Here is a 24,626-nt window from a genome sequence, read left to right as displayed (position 1 = left end):
ATATATATATATATATATATATATATATATATATATATATATATATATATATATACATACATACATATATTATTGCATTACAGACATCCTGCAAAAATAACTTGAAAGAAAATCATCCAGATTTGAAATGACATGAATGTTAATTTTTTATTTTTGGGTGCACCATTATTTTATGTATAAGGTTAACATGAATGTTTTTTTTTTATTTGTGCTTAGCCAGGTCGTAAACCGCAATAAAGTTAGTTTGACGTTTGACATTCATTAGACATTCATTTATATGGTTAACTTAGTTTTTTAATCTGGAAATTAAACTTTGCAACATAAAGGGCGTATATTTATGCCCATCTGACATATTTTTGGCTCAAACTATAACAGAAGCAAATAATTTAATTGGTTTTAAATCGAATAAAACATCACAAACTGGAACAAAAATAATTCATTCATGAAAACAAAGACTGCTACTGAAAAAAAACTGCTTAAACCAGCCTAGGCTGGTTGGCTAGTTTTAGCTAGTCAACCAGGCTGGTTTTAGAGGGGTTTTGGTTGTATTGGGGTACTTGAACTAGGACTCGAGTCCAGTTTTGATTGGACTCGGACATAACCTGGCCAGTCAGAGTCGTCAGAAAAGAATCGCCGTTTCAGAAAAGAAGCCGATGGGCAGATTTTGATTAAAGATCCACAAAACAAACTTTTCAGTGGATTCATTTGCACAGATTAACTTGTTTATTTTAAGACTAGCCATATGCTAGCAACATAAACATTGAACATTTTGATTTAATGCAGACTTTAAACGAAATATTCACCCAGATATGATAATTCTGTCGTCATTTACTCAATCTTCACTTGCTTCAAAACATGTTTGAGTTTCTTTTTTCTGTTAAACACATTTAGGCTAAACATTGCTAGACAGACTGCTAGACAATGACTTCCATAGTATTTTTTCCTGCCGATTTCTAGCATTATTCAGAATACATATTTTTGTTTAACAGAGGTAATAAATGTTCAGTAAATAAATGGTGACAAAAGTTTTCTCTTGCTAGGAACTATCCCTTTAAGTGTCGTGCGCGCGGGACTTTTATTGTGAAGGCGCAGCGCTGCTGTGTTTCCGTGTTTAGTCAGCGTCGATCATCTGACGGCTTTAGTTCCTTTAAACGGAGTTTTGGAGTATTTTTTGGGAGTATTTAATCTGTTGAAGGGAGAGTTTAGGGTCCAGACATAAAGTCAACAGTGTTCTGCTGTTTAAAGCGTACAATTCTTCACATTATGGGGCAGTTTCTTGTGTTTTGGTCGACCTTCCTGCTGATGTGCGTCGCGTTCAGTTTTTCTGAATCAGAATCAACAACAACACAACAACCTACAACTGCTCCACCTGTGCGCAAACGTACATTTTCATTTGCATCTGCTTCCTTTATTTTCATCCCATATTTCTATTCCATTGAGGTAAAGTTGGTGTTATAGCCGCAAATTCGTTCATTGCCAACTTGTGACTCGCTCCCTATGTTGTTTACCATGATACGTTACTTTGAATATTCGGTCAAAATCACATACAAGTAACTTATGACTTGAAAACAACATTAGCTCTGTTTATTTGACTGTGAACAATGTTGTACTTTGATAGTCATTGACTGATAATAGGATTTCTCTATTTAGAATTAGCAAAGAATACTTTTCTGAAATTAAATTAAGGAGAAAATCTGAATGTGTTAATATAAAACTAACAATCTGCAGTCTAAAAGTGCTCGTAATGCACATACATATTAATAAATAGAGTATTATACATGTTTCTATTATTGTTCTTATTGTATGTGTATTTCTGTTATAACTTACATAATGTAAATATGTTCTTAATGTTAATGTTCTAATTTAACTTTTACATATTAAAATATATCTAACTTTCAAAGTCAAATTTGAGGGGCAGTAGTGTTTAGTCTTCAATATAAAATGCAAAAACTGTGTGTCTGTCTGTGTGTGTTTAAGTAATGTCACAGAAATATAAGCTCCATATTTTGGGAATTTTGGAAATTAAATTGTTTTGAAGGCCCTTGTTTTGTATTTTTAATTATATATTTCATTCTATCGTATATTTCTTTATCATATTTTCATTTTAAACTCATATAATCATATACAGTACGCCCCATTTGAAAATTAATATTTTTCAGGGAGTAAAGGTCATATTTTTATTGATATAAAGTTGGTTTTATATTCACACATTCAGACTTTCTGCTTAATATAATTTCAGAAAAGTATTATTTACATGTCCTTAATAGTGAAATCATATTAGCAGCCAATGACTATCAAAATATAGCATTATTTACAGTGAATTGAATAGTGCTAATGTTGTTTAAGTCATGCTTGCATGCGATTTCATATCCAGTATTTAAAATATAGCGCAGTAAACAATATCTAGACTGTCTCACAAATTGTCACTGAATGAATGTGCCAATAAAAGACTATTTCACCTCAATTTCTTACTGTATGTTTGTATTTCTTTAATATATTTTTTAGTTTTTTAAATATATCTAACTTTTAAAGTTGTCATATATTTGAATGCCAGTATTGTTAGTCTTCACTATAAAAACACTAAAATTATGTGTGTGTTGAAATAATATCACAGAAATATAAGTTGCATATTTTGGGAACTTTGAAAATTTGTTTTTTTGAAGGCCAATTTTTAGTATTTGAGGTAAAGTTGGTTTTTATATTTGCACATTCAGACATTTATTCTTCTTAATAAGATTACAGAAAAGTAATGTTTGCAAATTGTAAGTAGTGAAATCATATTAGCAGCCAATGACTATTAAAATACAGTGCTAATGTTGCTTTCAAGTCATACATACATGTGATTTCAGATCCAATATTCAGTATAGCGCAGTCAACAATATTTGGACCGTCTCACAAGTTATCACTGAAAGAATGTGAGAATATAAAAGCAATGCCCTCAATATATTTACTCGGTTATTTTAATGAACACCCCAGTTTGAAAATGAATATTTTTATCCATTTCTCAGTGAATATAGGTCTTATATTTTTGTGCATTTGAACAAAACCGATTTATTATTTATTAAAATATTTTTGTAGTCATCAAACATCTTTAGAAATGTTTACATCTTTAGTTTTTTTGTCAGATTTGCTCTAGTTTTAGCTTCATTACTGTCTGATCTAATGTATGTGCACACAAATAATATTATAAAGCATTCATTTTCTTTTTGGCCCAGTCTCTTCATTAATCAGGGGTCGCCAGAGTGGAATGAATCACCAACTTATCCAGCATATGTTTTATGCAGCGCATACCGTTCACTGAATGCGTGTTTGTGTCTCTTTCTTAATGTTTTATGTATTGTGAGCATCAGGGTTATTAAAGTAAACTGAAACCATTTTGTTACTTGAAATAAATTAAACATTAACTGAAAAGTGTATATCAATATATAAACCTTTAACTTGCTTTATTGCCAAGGAATTTTAATTTAGTTTAACTTGATGCATTAACAAAATTAAAATAAGAAGCATAAAAACTATGTAGACATATAAAAATAATACTATAAATTCGAAACAAATAAACTTGACTAAACTAAAATAACACAGAAATCCAAAATTAAAAGCCATTTACCAAAATAAATAACATTGAAGTGTTTTAGCATTTATGTGAAGATCTTATAAACATTAAAATACTTTGGAGTAGTTTAATAATGCAGAAGATTTAAAAATAAACACAGAAACAAAAACATTTGAATATAAATTTTCTTCCTGGCTTTAGTATTAAATACATTTGTTTTCAGAACATCAAAACATGTTTCTGAACACACAGATCTCTTTATTGTCAGAGTGTTTTTATTGTTTGTGTTTTGTCTCTTCTCTTCATATACTTTATTTTTAACCCCAGCATGCAACACTCTGACTTCCTGTGAGACCTGCCTCGCCAACGTCTCGGTAAGAGTGCAAAAAACCACTCATTTACTGGTTATTAGCTGTTGTTGATGTTGACCAGTGTTTGTGTTTCTGTGCAGTGTTTGTGTGTGTGTCTGTGTGTCTGTGTGTGTGTTTCTCTGCTGTGAGTGTGTGTGTGTTTGTGTGTTTTTTACTCTGCTGTGAGTGTGTGTGTGTGTGTGTGTGTGTGTGTGTGTGTGTGTGTGTGTGTGTGTGTGTGTTTGTTTCTGTGATTGTGTGTATTATTATTATTGTTTAGTGTGTCTTTCTCCGCAGTTTCTGTGTGTGTATCATTGTTGATGATAATCAGTGTGTGTGTGTGTGTGTTTCTCTGCAGTATATGTGTGTATTATTATTATTGTTGATGATGATCAGTGTGTGTGTGTGTGTGTGTGTGTGTGTGTGTGTGTGTGTGAGAGAGTGTGTTTGTGTGTGTGTGTGTGTTTCTCTGCTGTATATGTGTGTATTATTATTATTGTTGATGATGATGATCAGTGTGTGTGTGTGTGTGTGTGTGTGTGTGTGTGTGTGAGAGAGTGTGTTTGTGTGTATATGTGTGTATTATTATTATTGTTGATGATGATCAGTGTGTGTGTGTGTGTGTGTTTCTCTGCAGTATATGTGTGTATTATTGTTGATGATGATCAGTGTGTGTGTGTGTGTGTGTGTGTGTGTGTGTGTTTCTCTGCAGTATATGTGTGTATTATTATTATTGTTGATGATGATCTGTGTGTGTGTGTGTGTGTGTGTGTGTGTGTGTTTGTGTGTGTGTGTTTCTCTGCAGTATATGTGTGTATTATTATTATTGTTGATGATGATCAGTGTGTTAGTGTGTATAGGGAGTTGATGAATTAAATTGGCTGTAGTGTGTGTGTGTGTGTGTGTGTGTGTGTTTGTGTGTGTGAGAATGAGTATGTATGGGCGTTTACCAATGATGGGTTGCAGCTGGAAGAGCATCCGCTGCGTAAAACATTTGCTGGAATAGTTGGCAGTTCATTCCGCAGTGGGGATCCCTGATTAATTAATGCACTAAGCCGAAAAGAAAATGAATGAATGAATGAACATCTCCCGTCTCCTTTTGTGACAGCTTACAGGCTTTCAGCTTTGAGTAGTGTTGTCATAATCAGGGTAAACCATGGTACATTTTCTGATGGTTAGTAATATCTTTTTAAATATCATTATCATTAAAAGCATAATTGCTTACCATGACTTTTTTAAAACTCACAGTAAATCCTGTAACATCGCGATTCGCTAATTGTGAAAGGCTGCACTGTAAATGCATATTTTTATATAGACGGTTACTGTAATATACTGTATATTCATATATACAGTGCAGTTAAAGGGACAGTTCACCAAAACTCAAAATTCCGTCATCATATACTCAATTTCTTTCTTCTGTTAAAAACAAATAAGATATTTTGAAGAATGTTGGAAACCTGTAACCGTTGCTTAACTCTAAAAAATCATCTGTGTAAATATTATTATTTTTTTCTGAAGAAAATGCATCTTTATTTACAATGCACAGTTATGTTGCGTAAAGTGGGATGCACTTTGTCTTCCTTTTTTTAAAGAATACTTTGTAATTGAATAAATACATATACAGTTGCAATCAGAATTATTAACCCCCCTGAATTATAAGTCCCCTGGTTTATTTTTCCCAAGTTTCAAAATTCGGAGAGCAAATATTTATCAACATTTCTAATCATAATAATTGTAATAACTCATCTCTAATAACTGATCTATTTTCTCTTTGTCATGATGACAGTAAATAATATTAGACTAGATATTCTTCAAGACTCTTCTATACAGCTTAAAGTGACATTTAAAGGCTTCTCTAGGGTAATTAGGGTTAACTAGGCAGGTTAGGGTAATTAGGCAAGTTATTGTATAACGAGGGTTTGTTCTGTAGACTATCGAAAACAAATATAGCTTAAAGGGGCTAATAATATTGACCTTAAAATGTTTTTTTAAAAATTAAAAACTGCTTTTATTCTCGCCGAAATAAAACAAATAAGACTTTCTCCAGAAGAACAAATATTATCAGATATACGGTGAAAATTTCCTTGCTCTGTTAAACATTATTTGGGAAATATTTAAAAAAATGAAAAAAATCAAATAATAATTGTAATTATTAATATTAAAAGTTGAATAATTCTGATCACAACTGTATATATATTTTAGAGTTGTTATATGATGTTTCATCATGTCTATCTGCTAAACCACACATGCACGCAATGATAATTTCCCATCTGTCATGCTGCATTACATATACGTATGCGTATAGTTTCCATATAAAAACAAGCAATTATAACTATGGATTTTTAGCTTATTTGATGACATCATTGCTCTGTTTTACATGCATGACCTTCTGATAGTTGCACTGATTTTACTGATCTTAAATTTGTTTATTAATGTTTGAATAATCTTGAGGCGTCACGGTGGCGCAGTAAGTAGTGCTGTCGCCTCACAGCAAGAAGGTCGCTGGTTCGAGCCTCGGCTGGGTCAGTTGGCATTTCTGTGTGGAGTTTGCATGTTCTCCCCGTGTTGCCGTGGGTTCCCTCCGGGTGTTCCGGTTTCCAGGTACAGGTGAATTGGGAAAGCTAAAATTGCAATAGTATCTGGATGCAGCCTTTATGATGCGAGCTGAGATTGAATCACTCAGTGATGCAACGTCAGACACAATGCACTCAAATGGAACTAGTGATGTCACTGTGAGGGGTAGGGTAAAGGGTGAGGTTAGGTGAGCCAATTAAAAGCATTGGATGCAGCTCAGATTGCACTGCACCAGGTCTGCATCCAGACCCCTCTCTAAAATTGTCCTTATACAAGTGTGAATGAGAGTGTATGTGTGTTCCCCAGAGATGGGTTGCAGCTGGAAGGGAATCCGCTGCGTAAAACATATGCTAGATAAGTTGGCGGTTCATTCCGCTGTGGCAACCCCTGATTAATAAAGGCGCTAAGCCAAAAAGAAAATGAATGAATGAATAATCATGTAGTATTGCTGTTTTCTGAGCTGATAAAATGATTAAGCATTCTTCACTGTGAAGGGAAAAAATTCTGAAATTTGCACGTCTACTATGAGAAAATAATGTAAATGTTTTATTAGAGTTACAAACAAAACAGCAGTGCCTAAATTAAAGTTTAAAGTTCAAATTAAAGTCTTCCTGGAGGTTTCCACACACTTATTCACACAAAACAGGATCTTTTTTGATTGTTTGTTTGATTGATTGTTTTCTTTTCAATTATCAGTATTTTTTCTTGCTACTGTACCTCGTAATGTTTTCTTTCAAGGTTTCCACAGAATTATGCACAAAAAACAAGGAAGTCTATATTGGGTTGATAGATGTTTTTCAATAAAGGATCTAAAGATATATTTGACACTTTTAACATGTTTTCTAATGCATCTAAATTTTTGTTTAAATTTAGATTTTTGTTAACATAATTTTACATGGGCAGCACAATCGCTTGACTGCAAGAAGGTCGCTGGTTCAAGCCCCTGCTGGGTCAGTTGGCATTTCTGAGTGGAGTTAGCATGTTCTCTCTGTGTTGGCGTGGGTTTCCTCTGGTTCCTCTAGTTTCCCCCACAAGTCCAAAAAAACATACGGAATAGGTGAATTGGGTAGGCTAAATTGTTTATTATAAGCTAATATTTATTATATTAATAATGTATCATTATATAAAATATCATATTATATGGGCATCACAGTGGCACAGTGGGTAGCACAATCGCCTCAGAACAAGAAGGTCGCTGGTTCGAGCCTCGTTTGGGTCAGTGGGGATTTCTGTGTGGACTTTGCATGTTCTCCCCTCGTTGCCGTGGGTTTCCTCCAGGTACTCTATAGGTGAATTGAGTTAGTTAAATTGTCCGTAGTGTGTGTGTGTGTGTGTGTGTGTGTGTGTGTGAATAAGTGTGTAAATAAGTGTTTCCAAGTGATGGGTTGAAGCTGGAAGGGCATCCGCTGTGTAAAACATATGCTGAATAAGTTGACGGTTCATTCCGCTGTGGCGACCCCGGAATATTAAAGGGACTAAGCCGAAAAGAAAATGAATGAATGAATGAATGAATTAATGATTTTACATTTAAATTTCATCAGTACAGAACTGAAGCCACGGCCTCTGCATTGCAAGCCCAGTAATCTATTGTTGATCATAAAAACTGAGCACTTTAATGTATTTTTGTATTATTCAGCTCAGCATCTTAAGTTAAATGCAAAGTTCAGCATGTGCTCAGGGAACGTCTGACTCACGCTCACATTTTAACCCATTTCCTCTCCAAACGCTTCCTCATCCTCAAGTTTTTTGCTCGTCTGAACATCCACACTGTCCTTCTGTTCAGACAAATAAACACAACAGTGCAAAAAAATCCACATGACATGATAGAAAACACTGCAGAGCTGTCTTTTTTTATGCAAAAAATAAATTACAAAGCAAAATAATATTAAAAAACACCAGAATTATATAATTAAATATGCTGCTTTCTATTCTGACTGGAAGAAAATGAATTGACTGCCTCATTTCTCCATTGAAAATCACTTAGAATGAGCTTAATATTCTAATTGTTATTTCTGTGCAACCTAAACATAACTTACATAACCTGAACAGAACCAATATATGAAAGCCTGAACATACTCTTAACATAACCAAATACATAAACTAGACATAACCTTAAACATAACCAATAGATAACCTAGGGTTACCACTTTTGATAGAAAAAAAATAAGGGACGCATACTGCTTGGGGGCTAGATCGCTTGGGGGCCTAGACCAGGGGTTTTCAAACTTTTTCAGCTGAGGGCCCCTTTGTGTAGGGCGAATTCTTTCGGGGACCCCCAAAAAATAAATATCACGCCACCCCTTCAAATTAACAACTGTACTTAATTTTCTAAAATTGTATTATTCAATACATTTATATTATTATATATTATTCAATAAATGTATATTATTCACTATCTGGATTAATTTTTGTAAGATGTTAGTTGAGTTGACATGGTTTCAGTGCTTCAGTCTATTGATCAAATCTTCATGCGCAGTGTTCATTGTGGTCTGCTCTCACTGGATTCCATCAAGCCATATTTTGTGTACGAGTCGTCACTTTACAGTTTTTTTATGCCATTTTTATGCTTTTTTTCTGCCTATGCACAGCTAGACTCTTCTGTATTTACCCTTACAGCTGAGAGTCTAAATGTATCTAAAGATTTAAAGCTTTGAAGGTGTAAAGAGTTTTGTCATTCATCAGCCTGTTAACAGTTAACTGTACTGTTGTAACCAGCAATACTACAATGGAGGCTGTAGTGGTTCAGTGTGTTTTGTTTATTTTTATTCCTTTTATTTGTGCACATCATAATTTACTCAGGTCGACAATCCTGACTTACACTGATAAAAAATAATTTCCTAAATGCAATCTAGAATTGGGTATTCAAGTTCAAAGAGCCACAAGTTTTACTTTGCTTAATTTTAGAAGCTTTGCTGACTTTAAAATGTTCATACCAGTTTGTTCTATTAATAATAATACTGAACATTACATTTAAATTACTTAAATGAATATGGGAAAAAGTGGAACAGCTTGAAAAAAATGCATTTATATTCAGAGTATTAAAATTTGATCAGATATGTTGAGCTCCATTAAATACAGAGATCACTAATACATTTTAATATTTAATAATTAATTAGCCCTATAACATAACACAAACAGATACATTATAATTTTTATAGGCTATAGTGGTTTTATTCAGGGTGTATACAATTTAGGTTTTTTTTAATCATCCAGTTATGAACCAATGTGAGTAAGAGGTTCACTGCAGAGCTCATCCAGCTGTCATTAGTGTAACAGGAGTGAAACTCTTAGAACTCGCTGATGTGATGACAGCTCCATTCATTGTTATTGCAGCACTTTTTGCTTTACAATTTTAATATGTTTGTTTGCCATGCTGCAAAGAGGACCGTCTGATATTTGTACAATGCAAAGTGTAAAGCCTGTGGCACTGTGGATGAGGTGCAATGTTGTGCCGTGTCTTTAAAATGATATTTGTTCCCCATGAGTGAAGCCTGCGCAGAGAGGCGCTTGCTCCGCAGCACCCAGCTGATCGATTACTTAGGAACGCAAGCCATAAACAGGGTAGTGCTTTCAGCCTCCGATAATGTTCTTATTGATCATGTATTTTAACTGAAATATTGTCAGTAAATAGACCTGAGCATTCATTTAGTTGTTTAGTGTAAAAGAGGTAAGCGTAAGTGAAAGGTAAACGCTGTCAGGTGCAGCAGACAAGCGCCAAAAATAACAGGAAGTGCCCGGCCAGAAGCGCTTATTCAATAAAAGTCCCCGTGCGCAGAGGCGGGCCGCTGTGCTTTTTTTCCTGTTTCACGAAAGTGTCAACTGCATTTAAATGACATAAGCATAAAGCTTAATTTTTGCAGTACTTTTGAGCTCAAATTATTATAAAAAAATATATTAACCTTCAGGATGATGCGGGACACAAAATTCAACCATGTGGGCCCATTGATTACCCCTTATCTAAAATTTTTGCGGCCCCCTAGCGCCATCTGGTGGCCCCCCAGGGGACCGCGGCCCCCAGTTTGAAGACCCCTGGCCTAGACCACAGTGATCACAGGCCCAATAGCATGTCAGTGGTGGTAAATCACAATTTAAAATATGTTTTCAGGAAAGTATGAACACTTGAACATTAAAAAAGCTGTCTTTTATTGAAATCTGTGTAAACAGACGCAGTCAGTCTTTCTCTTTTACAGCTCTGCAGCACTGATATAGCTGATGTTATGCTTAATAGTGATAACTAGCGATAACTCAGCTGCTGTAACTGTATGCCAATGCAAAACCCGGCGCGTTTAAGGTTTGTTTTCTTGCAGAGTGATATCCGATATAAAGTGGGTCCCAGATTGTAAAAGAAGCACTGCATTAAATGACATTTTCCCGCCATTTATGAGCGTTTATTTTACCCCAGTATATACAATGGAGCTTCTGCGCTAGCCAGCCGATTCTGACGGGCGCGTGCGAGTAAACGACTTTTTATCTCGTTTTACGCTTGAGCAACTAATGAATGCCAACGTTTATTTAACTGAATGTATTTTAATTACATTACAACATTGATGCTGTAAAAAAAAAACTTAAAAAATGGACCCGGAAGCCGCTCCGCGTGACGTCACACTTAACAAGCGGATAAGAGTGTAGTAGAAAAGCGTCAGTAAAGATTTGAATACTGGAAAACTATTTAAACAACATTTTCCACGTTATATTTTATCAGGAACAACAATGTAAACTTTATTAAAGATGTGTTTGGCCATTAATTTCTGAATGAAAAATTATCCCGCTGCCGAGGATGACGTGAGAAGATGATTGACAGGTCTCGTAACTAGGCAACATAACGGTCCGTTAAAGAGGAATAACGGTAGTTTGTCCTAAAGCTTGCGTTACACACTCAAAAGTACGGTTTCTTTAAGTAAGTTCATACTGTTGGATGTCGTATAATAACGTTTGGTTTTACCTTATCTGGGACGTGTTTTTCTCTCACTTCTTGACCGGAATAATCACGATGATCCTCGGTGACGGTAGCTGTTCAGAGCCGAGTACTTGCGAGAGTCTCAACGGCGGCCAATAACGGAATATTGGATAAATCTAGCGAACAAAGCAGTGATTTGATACTCCAAGAGGACATTTCTGCGATTATTGACACACTTCTCTTGTCTACTGACAGTGAAATGTCTGCTTACTCAAAGATGCACATCTTTCTTCCACCTTTGGAACTTCCGGTCACCAATCTCCATCTCGACAACAGGTAAGCACTTTTTAATTAACACATGTTAAGAGCACAGAATCTATGGTTAAATATGTTATATTAGATTCTATGCTCTTTGGCAAATCGGTGATGATTTATGTCAAGAGGGAAGTTGTTACATCACTTGTTTCTAGAAACCCATATTAGAAATTGGTTATGTCACCACATACTTTTGAAGAGCCTCCATTTTACCCATCCATCTGAAAATGAGTATGTTCCTCCATTTCTCAGTGTATATTGGCTGTGTAATTAGGTGCATTTTAAGAAAATAGATTTATTAAACAGATATATGTTACAATAATATTTTAGTCACTGAACATTTAGACAATGAAAAGATAATACAATTAAATTCAAGCAAACTATTGCAAAAATATGCAAATATTCGCTTGATTTTTCCTCTTTTTAAAATTAGTATTAAATATTTTTATCCAAAGAAGAAAGACACATATTGTTGAATCTAAGTTATTATAGGCAAGTTAGAGAATATTTCATATATGTTGTAGTAAGTTACTTTAGTCAGGCCCGTAGCCAGCCTGGTGAAAGAGGTGGTTGCTTTTCCCAAAAAAGTGAACCTTTTTGCAGTTATTCGCCTCATTTTCTATTTATTTATTAGGCTTAAATACTGCATTTTGAGACATTTTCAGCACTGTTTATTGCTGGATTAGCTTGTCGGATGGTCGTTATACCACACTCTTTGATGTGTAAAAATATTTCCAAAAGATTTAAATAACGAAATATAAATAAAAAAGAAAAGATTTTTAAAATACAAATTTATTACATTTTATGTCATTAGCAAAAAAAGATCTGTTAAAGTTTTAAATTATTGGCCTAATGTCATTTATTAGGCAAATATCCTGAGCAGCACATTCAACTTTCCTCAGTCAGAGTTTGAGAGGGGTCTGGATGCAGACCTGGTGCTGTGCAATCTGAGCTGCATCCAATGCTATTTAATGTGCTCACCTAACCCCACCCGTCACTGTGACGTCACTCACTCCATTTAGTGCACTCACTGTGTCTGACATTGCATCGCTGATTGATGCAATCTCAGCTTGCATCATAAAGGCTGCATCCAGATAACATTGCAGAATTTGGCCATTTGAATATTGAATAATTAAAACATCATTTATTTATTTTCTTTTCAGCTTAGTCCCTTTATTAACCTTCCAGGTGCAACCCATCACTGGGAAACACCCATCACACTAATACACTACGGCCAATTTAGCTTACCAAATTCACCTGTACCGCATGTGTTTGGACTTGTGGGGGAAACCAGAGCACTTGGAGGAAACCCACTCGAACACAGGGAGAACATGCAAACTCCACACAGAAACGCCATCTGACCCACCCGAGGCTCAAACCGGCGACCGTCTTGAGGCAAGACATGTGGTACAGCTGAATTGGGTAAGCTAAAATTGTCCATAGTGTACGAGTGTGAATGAGAGTATATGGGTGCTTTCCAGTGATGGGTTGCAGCTGGGAGGGCATCTGCCGCGTAAAACGTGCTTGATAAGTTGGGGGTTCATTCCACTGCGGCGACCCAGATCAACAAATCTCGAAAATAAAATAAATGAATGAATAAAGTAGAGCAGGGGTGTCCAAACTCGGCCCTGGAGGGCCAGTGTCCAGAAGAGTTTAGCTCCAACCCTATTCAGACACACCTGAACAGCTAATTAAGCTCTTACTAGATATACTAGAAACTTCCTGGCAAGTTTGTTGAAGCAAGTTGGAGATAAACTCTCCAGGACACCGGCCCTCCAGGACCGAGCTTTTGTAAAATATTGTACATTTGAAAATGCATGAATAACAACAATAGCCAAATTATTATAATTAACTTTAATATGGGCCACTTTTGCTGCTTCACACTTTTTTCTATCGTTCATTTTTTTTCTTTCTAGAATAAGGTCCAAGACTTCTAAAAGTTACTTGTGAAATGTTTTCTCTATTTAACAACAGTACAGGTCAGTGGTGAAAGATGACTTCACTTATGTCAGATTCCGCTTGGACTTAAAGCCTTTGATAGGTTAAACGTTACATGACGCATCAATATTGTTCTATAAAGGCTAAACTAAGTCTGCAGTCTGTAAAACAGATCTTCTCTGTGTTGTTTTGTGTTGTGTTCACACTTATTGTCAGATCAACACACAGATAAAGTAGTTCAGGCATGTTTTGAGAGCATTACAGTCCAAATCAAATCAAATCACTTTTATTGTCACATCATCAGCAGCAGTGTGCTATGATGAGTGGAAAGCTTAGGTGCTGGCTCCAGACTGTACAAAATACAGATAGTGCAAATAAAATGACAGTGCAAAACACAAACAGTGCAAATACAACAGCATACTAAATAAAACAAAAAACAAAAAAAAAAACAGCATAATGTGAAATTGACAGCGATATGTACAATAAACATGCCGTATCATACGGTGAAGGATTTGACTTGTGTTAATGCAAGGAGCCGGTGTGATGAACAAAGAGCAGGAGTCAGAGATACAGTTTATTGAAGACAATAGTTTACAGTTTGATCAGCAGAAAACAGCTTCAACACACTCCATGGGGTTCGCAGGCCGCTCTGCGTACAGTCTCAATTTCACAGAAATGATAGAAGAGCAGCACACATGTGGTCAGTGACCAAATCAGATCATCAGGAATTCATACTTCCATTGTTTTTTGACATGATGCTGTTTTCCGCTTCTGCTTTCCACATTGTGCACTTCCTCCTGCGAGTGTCGCAGTCAGAGCTGCATGCAAATGAGGGCCGGCTGAAGCCTCCCCATTGGCCCATTAGCTCTAGATTGACAGCTTCCTTCTCCAGCCAATCAGGCGAGGAGAAAAGCTGACGTCACTCTAATGATGGTCGATACGCACAGGCGAGGACAGAGAAGTGTATAATAATTACCAATCGCTCTTAAATAACAATCTGCAGTGATCACACAACAGTGACAGAGAAGAAGAAAGAGGAGAGACTAAAACTAAACATAAAGCAAAAAATAATTAACCCATAACCCAACCATAAACCAACCCTAACCAAAACCTAACCCAACCATAACCCTAACCCAACCATAACCCTAACAAACATCCTAACCATAACCTAACTCTAAAAACAAAAAATCAGGTGTTTAGAGGGAACTGGGAAAGAAAGAAAGAAAGAAAGAAAACAGAAAGAAAGAGGTGAGGTCTGTCCTCATTAGTAAAGATGATTACTCCTCTATGTTGAGTATGTCTAACCCTAAACCCTAACCCTGACTGATTATCCTTCATTAATGAACACGTTTAACTATCAAACCTTTAACTATCACTAACTTCCTCCAATATTTACTGATGTTTCATCAATGAGGACCAAAGATTTTCTCCAAACAAGCACAGGATTTCCAGCACATAATCTAAAGAACACGAGCAGAAATAAACTAAACATCATCAATAATAAGCTGATTAATATCAATAAACATCTATTAAAGTCATACTCTAAACTACACTTGTGTCCGTAACTAATCTCTAAATGTCCCAGTCTTCACTAAAGCGCTGTTATTTAGCAAACCCTGCTGTTCAAAATGTCTCCATTAAACCCCTTCAGCTACTGGTTTATGTTAAAGCTCATTTGCAGAAATCCAGCGCTCGCTTGGAGAACAAGTGAGAAGAAGAAGAAAGCAGAAAGGTGTGAGCAGCAGCACTAGAAATAATCCTCATCAGATCTGACAAATCCACAGCTGGGCTAAAATCTGTCTGTGGCAGGAGGCTCTTATATCTAGCGTATCGGCCCATATAATCCTGCCCCGTCAGCGCCATCTACACCACCCTAGCCTATCTCTGTTAAAGAGAAAACGCCTTCAAAACCGGCCCGCGACGCCCCTGTTATATGCGCTTATCTCACTTAAACCTGCCTAAAGTCCCGTTAGAGCTACGAGCACTGTCTAATCTAGGCTTCCTGTCTTTATAAAGTATTGACGCACTACAGTAATGATATGCAGACTTTATCTTTCACTATTACTCCTACAGCTAGAGAAATAAAGCACACCAGTATGCTAATAAATCCAGCAGTTTGATTGATTCATCTGTGACTATTTCCCTTAATATGACTATTTACTCTACAGTCGGTGCTAACCCAGTTCATATAAAACACGACGTCCTGTCTAAACGTCAATCAACCTGCTTTCCTTATTTCAACTATTAATGCTGTCCTGCCGCAGACACATTCTACCCCAGCTGAGGATTAGCGCTAACACTCAATCTCCGTCGTCGCCTGTGCGCATCGGCCGCCATTAGACTGACATCAGCTTCCTTCCTCACCTGATTGGCTGGAGGAGGAGCTGTCGGTCTAGAGCTGGTGGACCAATAGGGATGCTTCAACCGGCCCTCATTTACATGCAACTCAGACTACAACCCTCGCAGGAGGAAGTGCAGCATTTGGGAAGCAGAAGCGGAAAACAACAAATGACAAACATCAAACATGGAAGAATGAAACCGTTTCCTGCTGATGATGGCCTCTACGTCATGCTGAACCACTTGTGCTCCAAAATCTCCTCTAAAACAGGTCCAGTTTCAGGACGGAAACCGATCACCCACTTAAACAGATCCCGGCAATCTGTGGAAATATTAAAAAGAGATTATGTTAGTCATGGATGCTCTTGATGATGATACAGCACAGAGATTTATTCAGTGTTCTGGTGAAATTCTTGATTCTGATTGGCTGGAATGAAATCATTAAATCCAGTTTCAGTCAGTCATAATCAGTTCTAGATGAATGCGCCACACGCAAATATTAGCCTTAACCATAGCAACTCGGTAACCATCGCTGAAGCTTTCATTGGATGTGTGCTTTATCTGGAGCCAACGAGGATCAACCAAGTCGCAAATACGGTCAGAAATGGATGAGGTAGCTAACACATGTTACTATGAGCTATAATATCAAATACATGACAGAGTCAGAGATTCAGTCAAATCTGCTGCAATAGTACTTTAACTTGTCTTAAGCCCCTTTCACACAGTAATACCAGTAAATATCCAGAAAATTACTGGAACGACTTTGCCGGTAAATAAAAAAGAAAAACACTGTTGACAAAGGCAAAGATGTTCTGGAATTTTTCCCATAAAGAATATTCACACATCAATTCCAAAATACCGGTAAATTCTGACATCATTCACCGGAAATAAGCTCTAAACGGCAGCGCTTGTGTTTGTACACAGAGAAGCGGTCGGGCTTTTGTTGATGGCTTCACATTTATTTAAAGCTTTAGCATTCATGCAGCTGCTTTGTCCCAGAGACATCCAAAGCAGAAGCACGAACAGCAGCTTCGTGTTTACACATTTGACGACATTACAAATTCTGTGGATGGACGAGTATTGTGAACAACTTTGATGAAAACATATAGAGGAACACTTTTGTATGTTGAGATGTACATAATATGTGTGCTGGCGCTCACCAGCTGCTTTACATGCACACATCACGCAACTTAAGCGGAGCTTGAAGGTAAACAAACAGCGGCTAATATAAGCATTTTATCAATAATTATTTACACAGTTCAGGGCTTGACAATAAGGACTGCCCAATGGCCTGCAATGGCCTGGAGCCAGCCTGCGATACGCTCGGGCCAGTGAACAGAATGGTTACTGGCCGATCAAGCCAGTGCTGCCTTGTCATAAAAGTTTGGCTGTGACCGTCTGTCAAGTGCATGCAAGTACAATCTTAGGGTGCTTTCACACATAAACGTTTGTTACGGAATCTGTCTCGTTTCCCTCGTTTGTGCGGTTTGTTTGGCATAAGTGAATCCAGCAATCGCACTCGGAACCGCGCCTAATCAATCGGTCCAAGATTGCCTGAATGAGGTGTTCTCTGTTCGATTGAGTGGATCGATTGTAGTGAGAAAACAAAGCGATCCAACAAGCTAACGAACCACGCTATATCACAGTGTCTTATGATTGTGTAATAGCCATACATTCGGTTTAACGAAGAATGATGAGCAGGATGAGATGTCATTCCTACCGGCAAATGTGCGTTTCATGTCTAATATGAAAGTAAAAACATGCTGAAATATTACAGAGAGCAGTTTATCTAGTAGGAAAAGTTACCATCTGATAAATTTTCCATATTTTAATCTTATAATATGTTCTATTAGGCCTGTTGTTTTGTTCATTTCCGCATTGACAGCTCGAAAGAAAGATCAACACTGATCTACCTCATGATCTGATGCAGTCTCGGTTCATCTGTTATCTCTCTCTATAATTTAAGCCTATAATGCAGAATTCTAGTCAACGTTTCTTTAATAGATTGATTAATTTAATAGATGGATAGATTTTTTTTGGCAATAAAACTAATTCTGATGTCACTCGATATTAAAGTGAGAGCATTCACTGAGAGCTTCTGTCACTGTGTAGTGTTGTTTTCTCACCTGCTGACAAACTGGGGTGACATCGTGGACGTCCATATCTGGAGAAACAGCGATATCCATTGACCATATGTGACAGCACTCGTACAACATCACTGACATACGAATGGATAGCACAAAAAAGATATGTGAAGTGTTCCCCCTCCTTTTTACGGTATCTCGTTACTCCTGCAAAAGAGAGATTTTCATGTTAGTAATTCACAATATGTTTGCCCTCCTGACATCAGCATACATGCACAGGAGGTTACAGATGAAGGGTCAGTTCACCCAAAAATGTCATTCTCTTATTAATAACTCAGCCTCATGTCGTCCTAAACCCCTGAGACTTTCATTCAGCTTCTGAACACAAATGAAGATGTTTTAGAAGAAACGCGAGAGCTCTCTAACCATATATGCCTTCAGTGGTTCAACTGGAAATCATGACTTTATTGAACAGTTTCTTGTCCTCAGTGTCAGTATATTGCGCACACTCAGAAGAGCTCTGTGCGGTGGCGTACACCGCTGATGACCTCCTCTAATTTGAAGAAAGCACAGGCGCATCCGAGATGATACATCAGCAGTGCAACTGAGAGCAACATGCGTGAAAGCCTCAGAGCTGTCCTGAACGTGCGCAATATACTGACACTGAGGGTGAGAACCTGTTCACTGAAGTCTTTATTTAAAAGTATTCTCAGAGTCTGATAATGCTCTGATTGATCCACTGAAGGCATACGGTCTGTTTTGAGGATGCTTTGGGTCCTTTTATAGACCCTTGCTGTCTATGGAGCTCTCAGATTTCATCTAAAATATCTTCATTTGTGTTCAGGGCTCTCAGGGGTTCAGGACGACATGAGAGTTATTCATTACTAAAACTATCTTCATTTTTGTGTGAACTTTCCCTTTAATAAGCAGCACTAAAAAGCCAACTCACCCAGATAGGGGGATCTCCAGTAGGTTTTTGGAATAAAAAAACTGTAGCCAAAATCAATCAGCTTGAGCTGCAGGGTCTTTGGATTGACCAGGATGTTTTCTAGATGTATGTCATCATGGTGTATGCCATGTTCAAGGCAGCGCTGTGCAGCAATAATGAGCTGCATGATCAGCTGCCGGGCAACACTCTCGCTCAAGCGGCCATTGTTCTTCCTGATGAACTTCCCCAAGGTTATGTACGAGGACGCGTACTCCATGACCAGGTAGTGTTTCCTTCCCTCCACGGCGTACTCGTACAGCTCTATGACGTGCGGGCAGAGCGGAGGTTCCTTGAGAAACATCATATGACGTGCTTCTGGGATCACATATATAGTAGATGTATTTGTCCACTAGAGAAAAAACAAGTCAGGAAAAGGTTAGATGTGAATGTCTTATATATAAATGACATTGTTATGTGTCTATAGCTGTGTTTCCATCCAAAGATGCAGATTAAATGTGCAAAACTGGCAGATCATATAAAAGAATAAAGCAGCGTTTCCATCAATGAGTCCAAGAGAACTAAATCATCACTGAATTATAAACTGGCGGCAAATATCAGTCAGAGAAATGAGTTTCGCCTCAGAAGACCAAGACTAAACACAATGAGCGCGGTGAATGCGGTGGCTTTTAGAGACAGATGCTCAAGACAGTTCTGGAGGGAATAATAATAGAAGAAGAAGAATACTGAAGCACTGTGATGACAGACTGACGGAGGACTGAGGCTTGAGATGGGTACCAGAACTCTGTACTTTATTGGTATCGGTGCTAAATTATAAAAGACCGAAGTATAGGAAAAACTCTGACGTTAACGGTTCTGCTTTCGGTTCTGGAGAATTATTGCTGAATAAACATTACTAACATTAGAATAATTAACTGACCAACCTTTTCTAATTTGCGAAATTAGTCTGCACAGTAGGAAATCTGACATTAGGAATGCTCATGTTTCTGCCCAATAGTACAACGGCGAGTGCGTCAAGTATAAAAGCCTTCGCAGTTCTCGGCTGAGCACGCCCGTTCAGTAGAGGCTCGCGCTGAGCGCACACACACAGCTCACAATACAGACTCAGGCGCACACACAGCTCGTAAGCTTGCGGAGTGGCGGAGAGAACCTAACGGGTTGTATTTCCTAAGTGGACAGCGACAATGCCCATCGCAACAAACACAACAAGTTGTTTACTTGTATGAGCAGAAACGCAAGCTTAGTGAAAGCATCGTTCAACGGAATCCTAAATGTGCATGAAACAGGTGGATGGAAACAGAGCTATGTTCACATATGAACTCAAACTCAACACTACATGTGCCCCTGGACCACTACACCAGTCTTTTGTCATGCGGTTTTATTTTTAGGAAAACTCTCAATTCTGACTTTAATTAAAGATTTAGTTTCAGTATATGTTTGTGCATTTCTTATCGATGTGGTATTATTATCATATGTAGTTTACATGGAAATATGCGGGACTTAGTTGAAGTTATTCACTTTAAAGCTGATTTTCTCAATACTCAGATGTTTTTCACCTTCCAGATGGTCAAACAGCCGCATCTCTCATCAAATATTGTTCTAACAAAGCAAACATTATTGACAAGCTTCTTTATTGATCTTTCAGACGATCCACAAATATCAGTTTCAGACATTATGACTGGTGTTGTGCTCCACAGTTCATCTACTAAAGCTGATAACCCCCAATATTAGAAATGTCCAGAAACTCTTTAATATTCAGTCAAAACAGGATTTCTGGAAATGACTAAACACGTCCAGTTTCAGTCTTTTCCATAAAGCGTGTTGTTTACACGTGTACCTTTCAATACACAACATGAAAACATGACTAAACTTGGAGTTCATCACTTCTCTTCAGATATTTTCAGTAGAGTATGCAAACTTACCATCGGGTACCGCGTTCCCAGAAGCTTTTTAGTCACAATTTTTATGGCAACCTGCAAAAAAAGCATAAAGTCAAAACTTATTCAACCAGAGAGATGTCTGATCACACACACACACACACACACACACACACACACACACACACACAAAGGAAAATTGAATGTTACCTTCTGGCCGTCAGATTTCCGTGTAGCCAGATAGACAGTGCCATGGTATCCCTCTCCCAGCTTCTTCCCAAGCACATATCTGTCAAGTAAAGATCCTGGAGAAAAACACATCACATTTATGACATTTGCTCACTCCTGTTACTCTTCTGCTCAATCTAATCATGAGAAAATTCTGTAAAACTCTGAAAAATAAAACAAAACCCTGCAGATTAGACAGAAAACATTACGGCAGAAGACGAACCTGAGCTGCTGTCTTTAGCTGAGCTGCTGTCTTTAGCTGAGCTGCTGTCTTTAGCTGAGCTGCTGTCTTCAGCTGAGCTGCTGTCTTTAGCTGAGCTGCTGTCTTTAGCTGAGCTGCTGTCTTTAGCTGAGCTGCTGTCTTTAGCTGAGCTTCTGTCTTCTGCTGCAGTTTTGCTGCTGCCGCCATGTTGGATCTGGGCTGTTTTCACTCGTTTTGCAGCAACTGTGTCCTGATCCAGACATCCAGCCTTCCTCTTCAGTGCTCTTGGAGCTTCTGTGGATTCCAGTCAACAATGCATTATTAATGATCAGTTCTTTCATTAATTGGCATTTATTGTATTTGGGGATCTGTTTAAATGGCAGCAGTGCTACTACTTTCCAGATGTTTTGTCATGAAGCTCTACTGAGAAATACTTTGCACAATACTGCATCATTCACAGGTTTAAAGGCACATTATGTGAGACTTTTATTATCAAAATCTCCAAAATCCACTAGAGGAGTGATTCATGAATGATCTCGCAGTGCATTATGGGACAGTGTAGTGTCCACTGGATGCACACTTCAGAATCTCTCCAGTAGTAGTAGGTCATCCGGGTACTTCTCACATGCTGTTTGTCAAATACTGTGAGGTCAGACATACTACTCGGCTCACATACTGTCTTAATGTACTATTTAGTATGGAAGCGTGTGATTTTAGACACAGCCAGTGTGTGTGTTCATGTTAATGACGTCACACATCCTCTATTTCTGCTCTGTTTGTTTAGCGAGGTTTTAATATGTTTGTGTTTTATTTGACAGCACAGAGCAGCAACTGTAGAAGAGTGACGGGACACTGACCTGAGCGGCTGTTCTCATCGCTGGACGTCTCTGCTGCTTTGATGCGTTTCCGCAGAGCGTATGGTTTGACTCCATCAGAATCACTCTGCAAATCATCATCCGCTTTCCTCTTCACTCCTCTTCCTCCTGATGTGGATTACAGTCAATAATGAATTATTAATAATCGATTATTTCAATATTGCCATTTATTTTACTCTGGGATTCAACAAATGGCAGCAGTGCTCCAGTTTTCCAGTCATTAAGAGTGGACTGACCTGAGCTGGACGCCTCTGTGTCGGCGTCTACACTTGTTTTCTCCAGCTCAGCAACTCTGATGCGTTTCCGGTGGGCAGATGGTTTACCTCCACCAGAAACACTCTGAAAAGCATCATCTGCTTTCCGCTTCACTCCTCTTCCTCCTAATGTGGATGACAACACAATGAACAATACACTCCTAATCTTAAGAATCATTTATTTTTTATGCCAGTAATGAAGCTTTTTCACGTTTGTTTTCAACTCTGAAAACTGGACTGACACAGTTTCAATTTACTACAACTTCTATGTTAAGCTGCTTTGACACAATCTACATTGTAGAAAATAGTTTGGACTGTGGGGGAACCCATGCCAACATGGGGAGAACATGCAAACTCCACACAGAAACACCAACTGACCCAGCCGAGGTTCAAACCAGCGACCTTCTATCTGTGAGGAGAACATGCTACCCACAGCACCACCGCGTCGCCCTATTTGAATGATTTTTTTGGCACAAATAAAAGTGGATAATTTTCACACATACCGTGTATTTCTGCCATTGCTTTAGCAGCTAACTGATTAAAATACTTTGCAGCTTGCCTCTGTATTATGAATTTTAAGTGATGAAACTGTAGAAAAGTGTGATTCTGTAACGGGAGACTGACCTGAGCTGCTGTTCTCATCGCTGGACGTCTCAGCAGCTCTGATGCGTTTCCGCAGTGCATAAGGTTTACCTTCACCTAAAACACTGTGAAAATCATCATCCGCTTTCCTCTTCACTCCTCTTCCTCCTGATGTGGATTACAGTCAATAATGAATTATTAATAATCGATTATTTCATTAATTGGCATTTATTTTACTCTGGGATTTAACGAATGGCAGCAGTGCTCCAGTTTTCCAGTATTTCTCCAGTCATAAAGAGTGGACTGACCTGAGCTGGACGCCTCTGTGTCGGCGTCCACTCTTGTGTTCTCCAGCTCAGCAACTTTGATGCGTTTGCGCAGTGCATAAGGTTTACCTTCACCTAAAACACTGTGAAAATCATCATCCGCTTTCCGCTTCACTCCTCTTCCTCCTAATGTGGATGACAACACAATGAACAATACACTCTTCAGAATATAAAGATTGAGAAAATCCCCTTTAAAGTGGCCGAATTAAGTTCAAATCAACATCTGAGTTCTGACATGTTTACAGTAGAAAGTGTTCAACTTGATGGAGCATGATCATAATATAATATTGTATTGATTTTGGCCATAATAGATAAATCAATCACTTTGATCCAGACACTGTATTGTTGCCTAGTGGCCAAAAACTCCGCATGCTCACTGGATTTAGCAGCTAACTGAGTGAAACACTTTGCACCCTGCTTCATGTTTCAGAATCTTCAGTGGTGATAAATGTATGGTGCTGAAGCTGTACAAGTTTTGATGGAGACACACCTGAGCTGGTTTTCTCTTGATAGCTGCTCATCTCTGTGTCTCTTGTGTTCTCCAGCTCTGCAACTCTGATGCGTTTCCGCAGAGCGTATGGTTTGCCTTCACCTAAAATACTGTGAAAATCATCATCCGCTTTCCTCTTCACTCCTCTTCCTCCTACTGTGGATTAAAACACAACGAACAATAAACTCTAAATCTCAATCTTGATTTTTATTGTCAATATTTCATAAAAAAATCCTAACATTGAGAAAAAATCACCTTTTAAATAGTCAAATGAAGTTCTTAGCGGTGCAGATTATAAATATCAAACACTCAGATTTACAGCAGCAAGTTTGTAAATAATTTCATGCTTCTGTCATATTTCAGGCCCGTAGCCAGAGTGTGGGGGGAGGGGATAGTACAGAATTTGTCCTATACATAACCTCATTTGTCCTATTTTGGCTCCTACACCATCATAAATTGTGAAAATAACCTGTTGAAAAAAGCCGAATCATCTGTTGACGTCACATCAGTGTGACTTCAGCTAATCAGTATGCAAACTAATATTTTTCATGAGTCAAACATCCTCATCCAGCAAGACAACATACAATATGACAAAAGTGAAGTCATCTTTCACTACAAGTAGCCCAACGTTTATTCTGAATCTTGGACCTTATTCTTGAAGAAGAAAAAAAACACTATGAAGGTTTTGAAGCCAAAAGCGGCCCATGTTCAAGGTAATATTAATACTAATTGGGCTATTTTTGTTATCCATAAACCTTCAAAAAGTGAAGCTCTGCATTATTAATATTATTGTTTTAG

General features: G+C 37.7%; 2 protein-coding genes across 27 annotated transcripts in view; one reads left to right on the top strand and one right to left on the bottom strand.

Moving 5' to 3' along the window:
- Positions 1-1,101: 1,101 nt before the first annotated feature.
- LOC141378265 (serine/threonine-protein kinase pim-2-like) overlaps positions 1,102-24,626 on the top strand; it is a 65,646-nt gene continuing 42,121 nt past the window's right edge. For 2 of the 8 annotated variants that reach the window (XR_012392357.1, XM_073926393.1), the window contains exons 1-3: positions 1,102-1,371; positions 3,881-3,927; positions 11,630-11,710. The gene's annotated coding sequence lies outside the window, so the exon portion shown is untranslated. Of the gene's footprint in view, positions 1,441-3,880; positions 3,928-11,629; positions 11,711-12,852; positions 12,934-22,119; positions 22,257-24,626 lie in introns of those variants that run through there. The other 6 variants (XR_012392361.1, XR_012392363.1, XR_012392356.1 and 3 more) reach the window with 6 other exon arrangements.
- Positions 14,188-24,626, bottom strand: part of LOC141378254 (uncharacterized) — a 45,843-nt gene continuing 35,404 nt past the window's right edge. For 14 of the 19 annotated variants that reach the window (XM_073926331.1, XM_073926332.1, XM_073926330.1 and 11 more), the window contains 11 exons: positions 23,829-23,984; positions 23,321-23,464; positions 23,055-23,180; positions 22,413-22,556; positions 22,159-22,284; positions 21,323-21,595; positions 21,082-21,176; positions 20,917-20,967; positions 18,998-19,385; positions 18,091-18,255; positions 14,188-16,286 (listed from right to left, as the gene is read on the bottom strand). In XM_073926331.1, the coding sequence (XP_073782432.1) occupies positions 16,189-16,286; positions 18,091-18,255; positions 18,998-19,385; positions 20,917-20,967; positions 21,082-21,176; positions 21,323-21,595; positions 22,159-22,284; positions 22,413-22,556; positions 23,055-23,180; positions 23,321-23,464; positions 23,829-23,984 (1,766 nt within the window). In that variant the 3' untranslated portion in view covers positions 14,188-16,188. Of the gene's footprint in view, positions 16,287-18,090; positions 18,256-18,997; positions 19,386-20,916; positions 20,968-21,081; positions 21,177-21,322; positions 21,596-22,158; positions 22,285-22,412; positions 22,557-23,054; positions 23,181-23,320; positions 23,465-23,828; positions 23,985-24,083; positions 24,454-24,626 lie in introns of those variants that run through there. The other 5 variants (XM_073926340.1, XM_073926339.1, XM_073926341.1 and 2 more) reach the window with 2 other exon arrangements.

Source organism: Danio rerio, chromosome 16 (assembly GCF_049306965.1).
Source record: "Danio rerio strain Tuebingen ecotype United States chromosome 16, GRCz12tu, whole genome shotgun sequence".
Taxonomy (NCBI): Eukaryota; Metazoa; Chordata; class Actinopteri; order Cypriniformes; family Danionidae; genus Danio; species Danio rerio.
The sequence above is the reverse complement of the archived record's forward strand: the minus strand, read 5'-3'. Positions and strand labels throughout refer to the sequence as shown.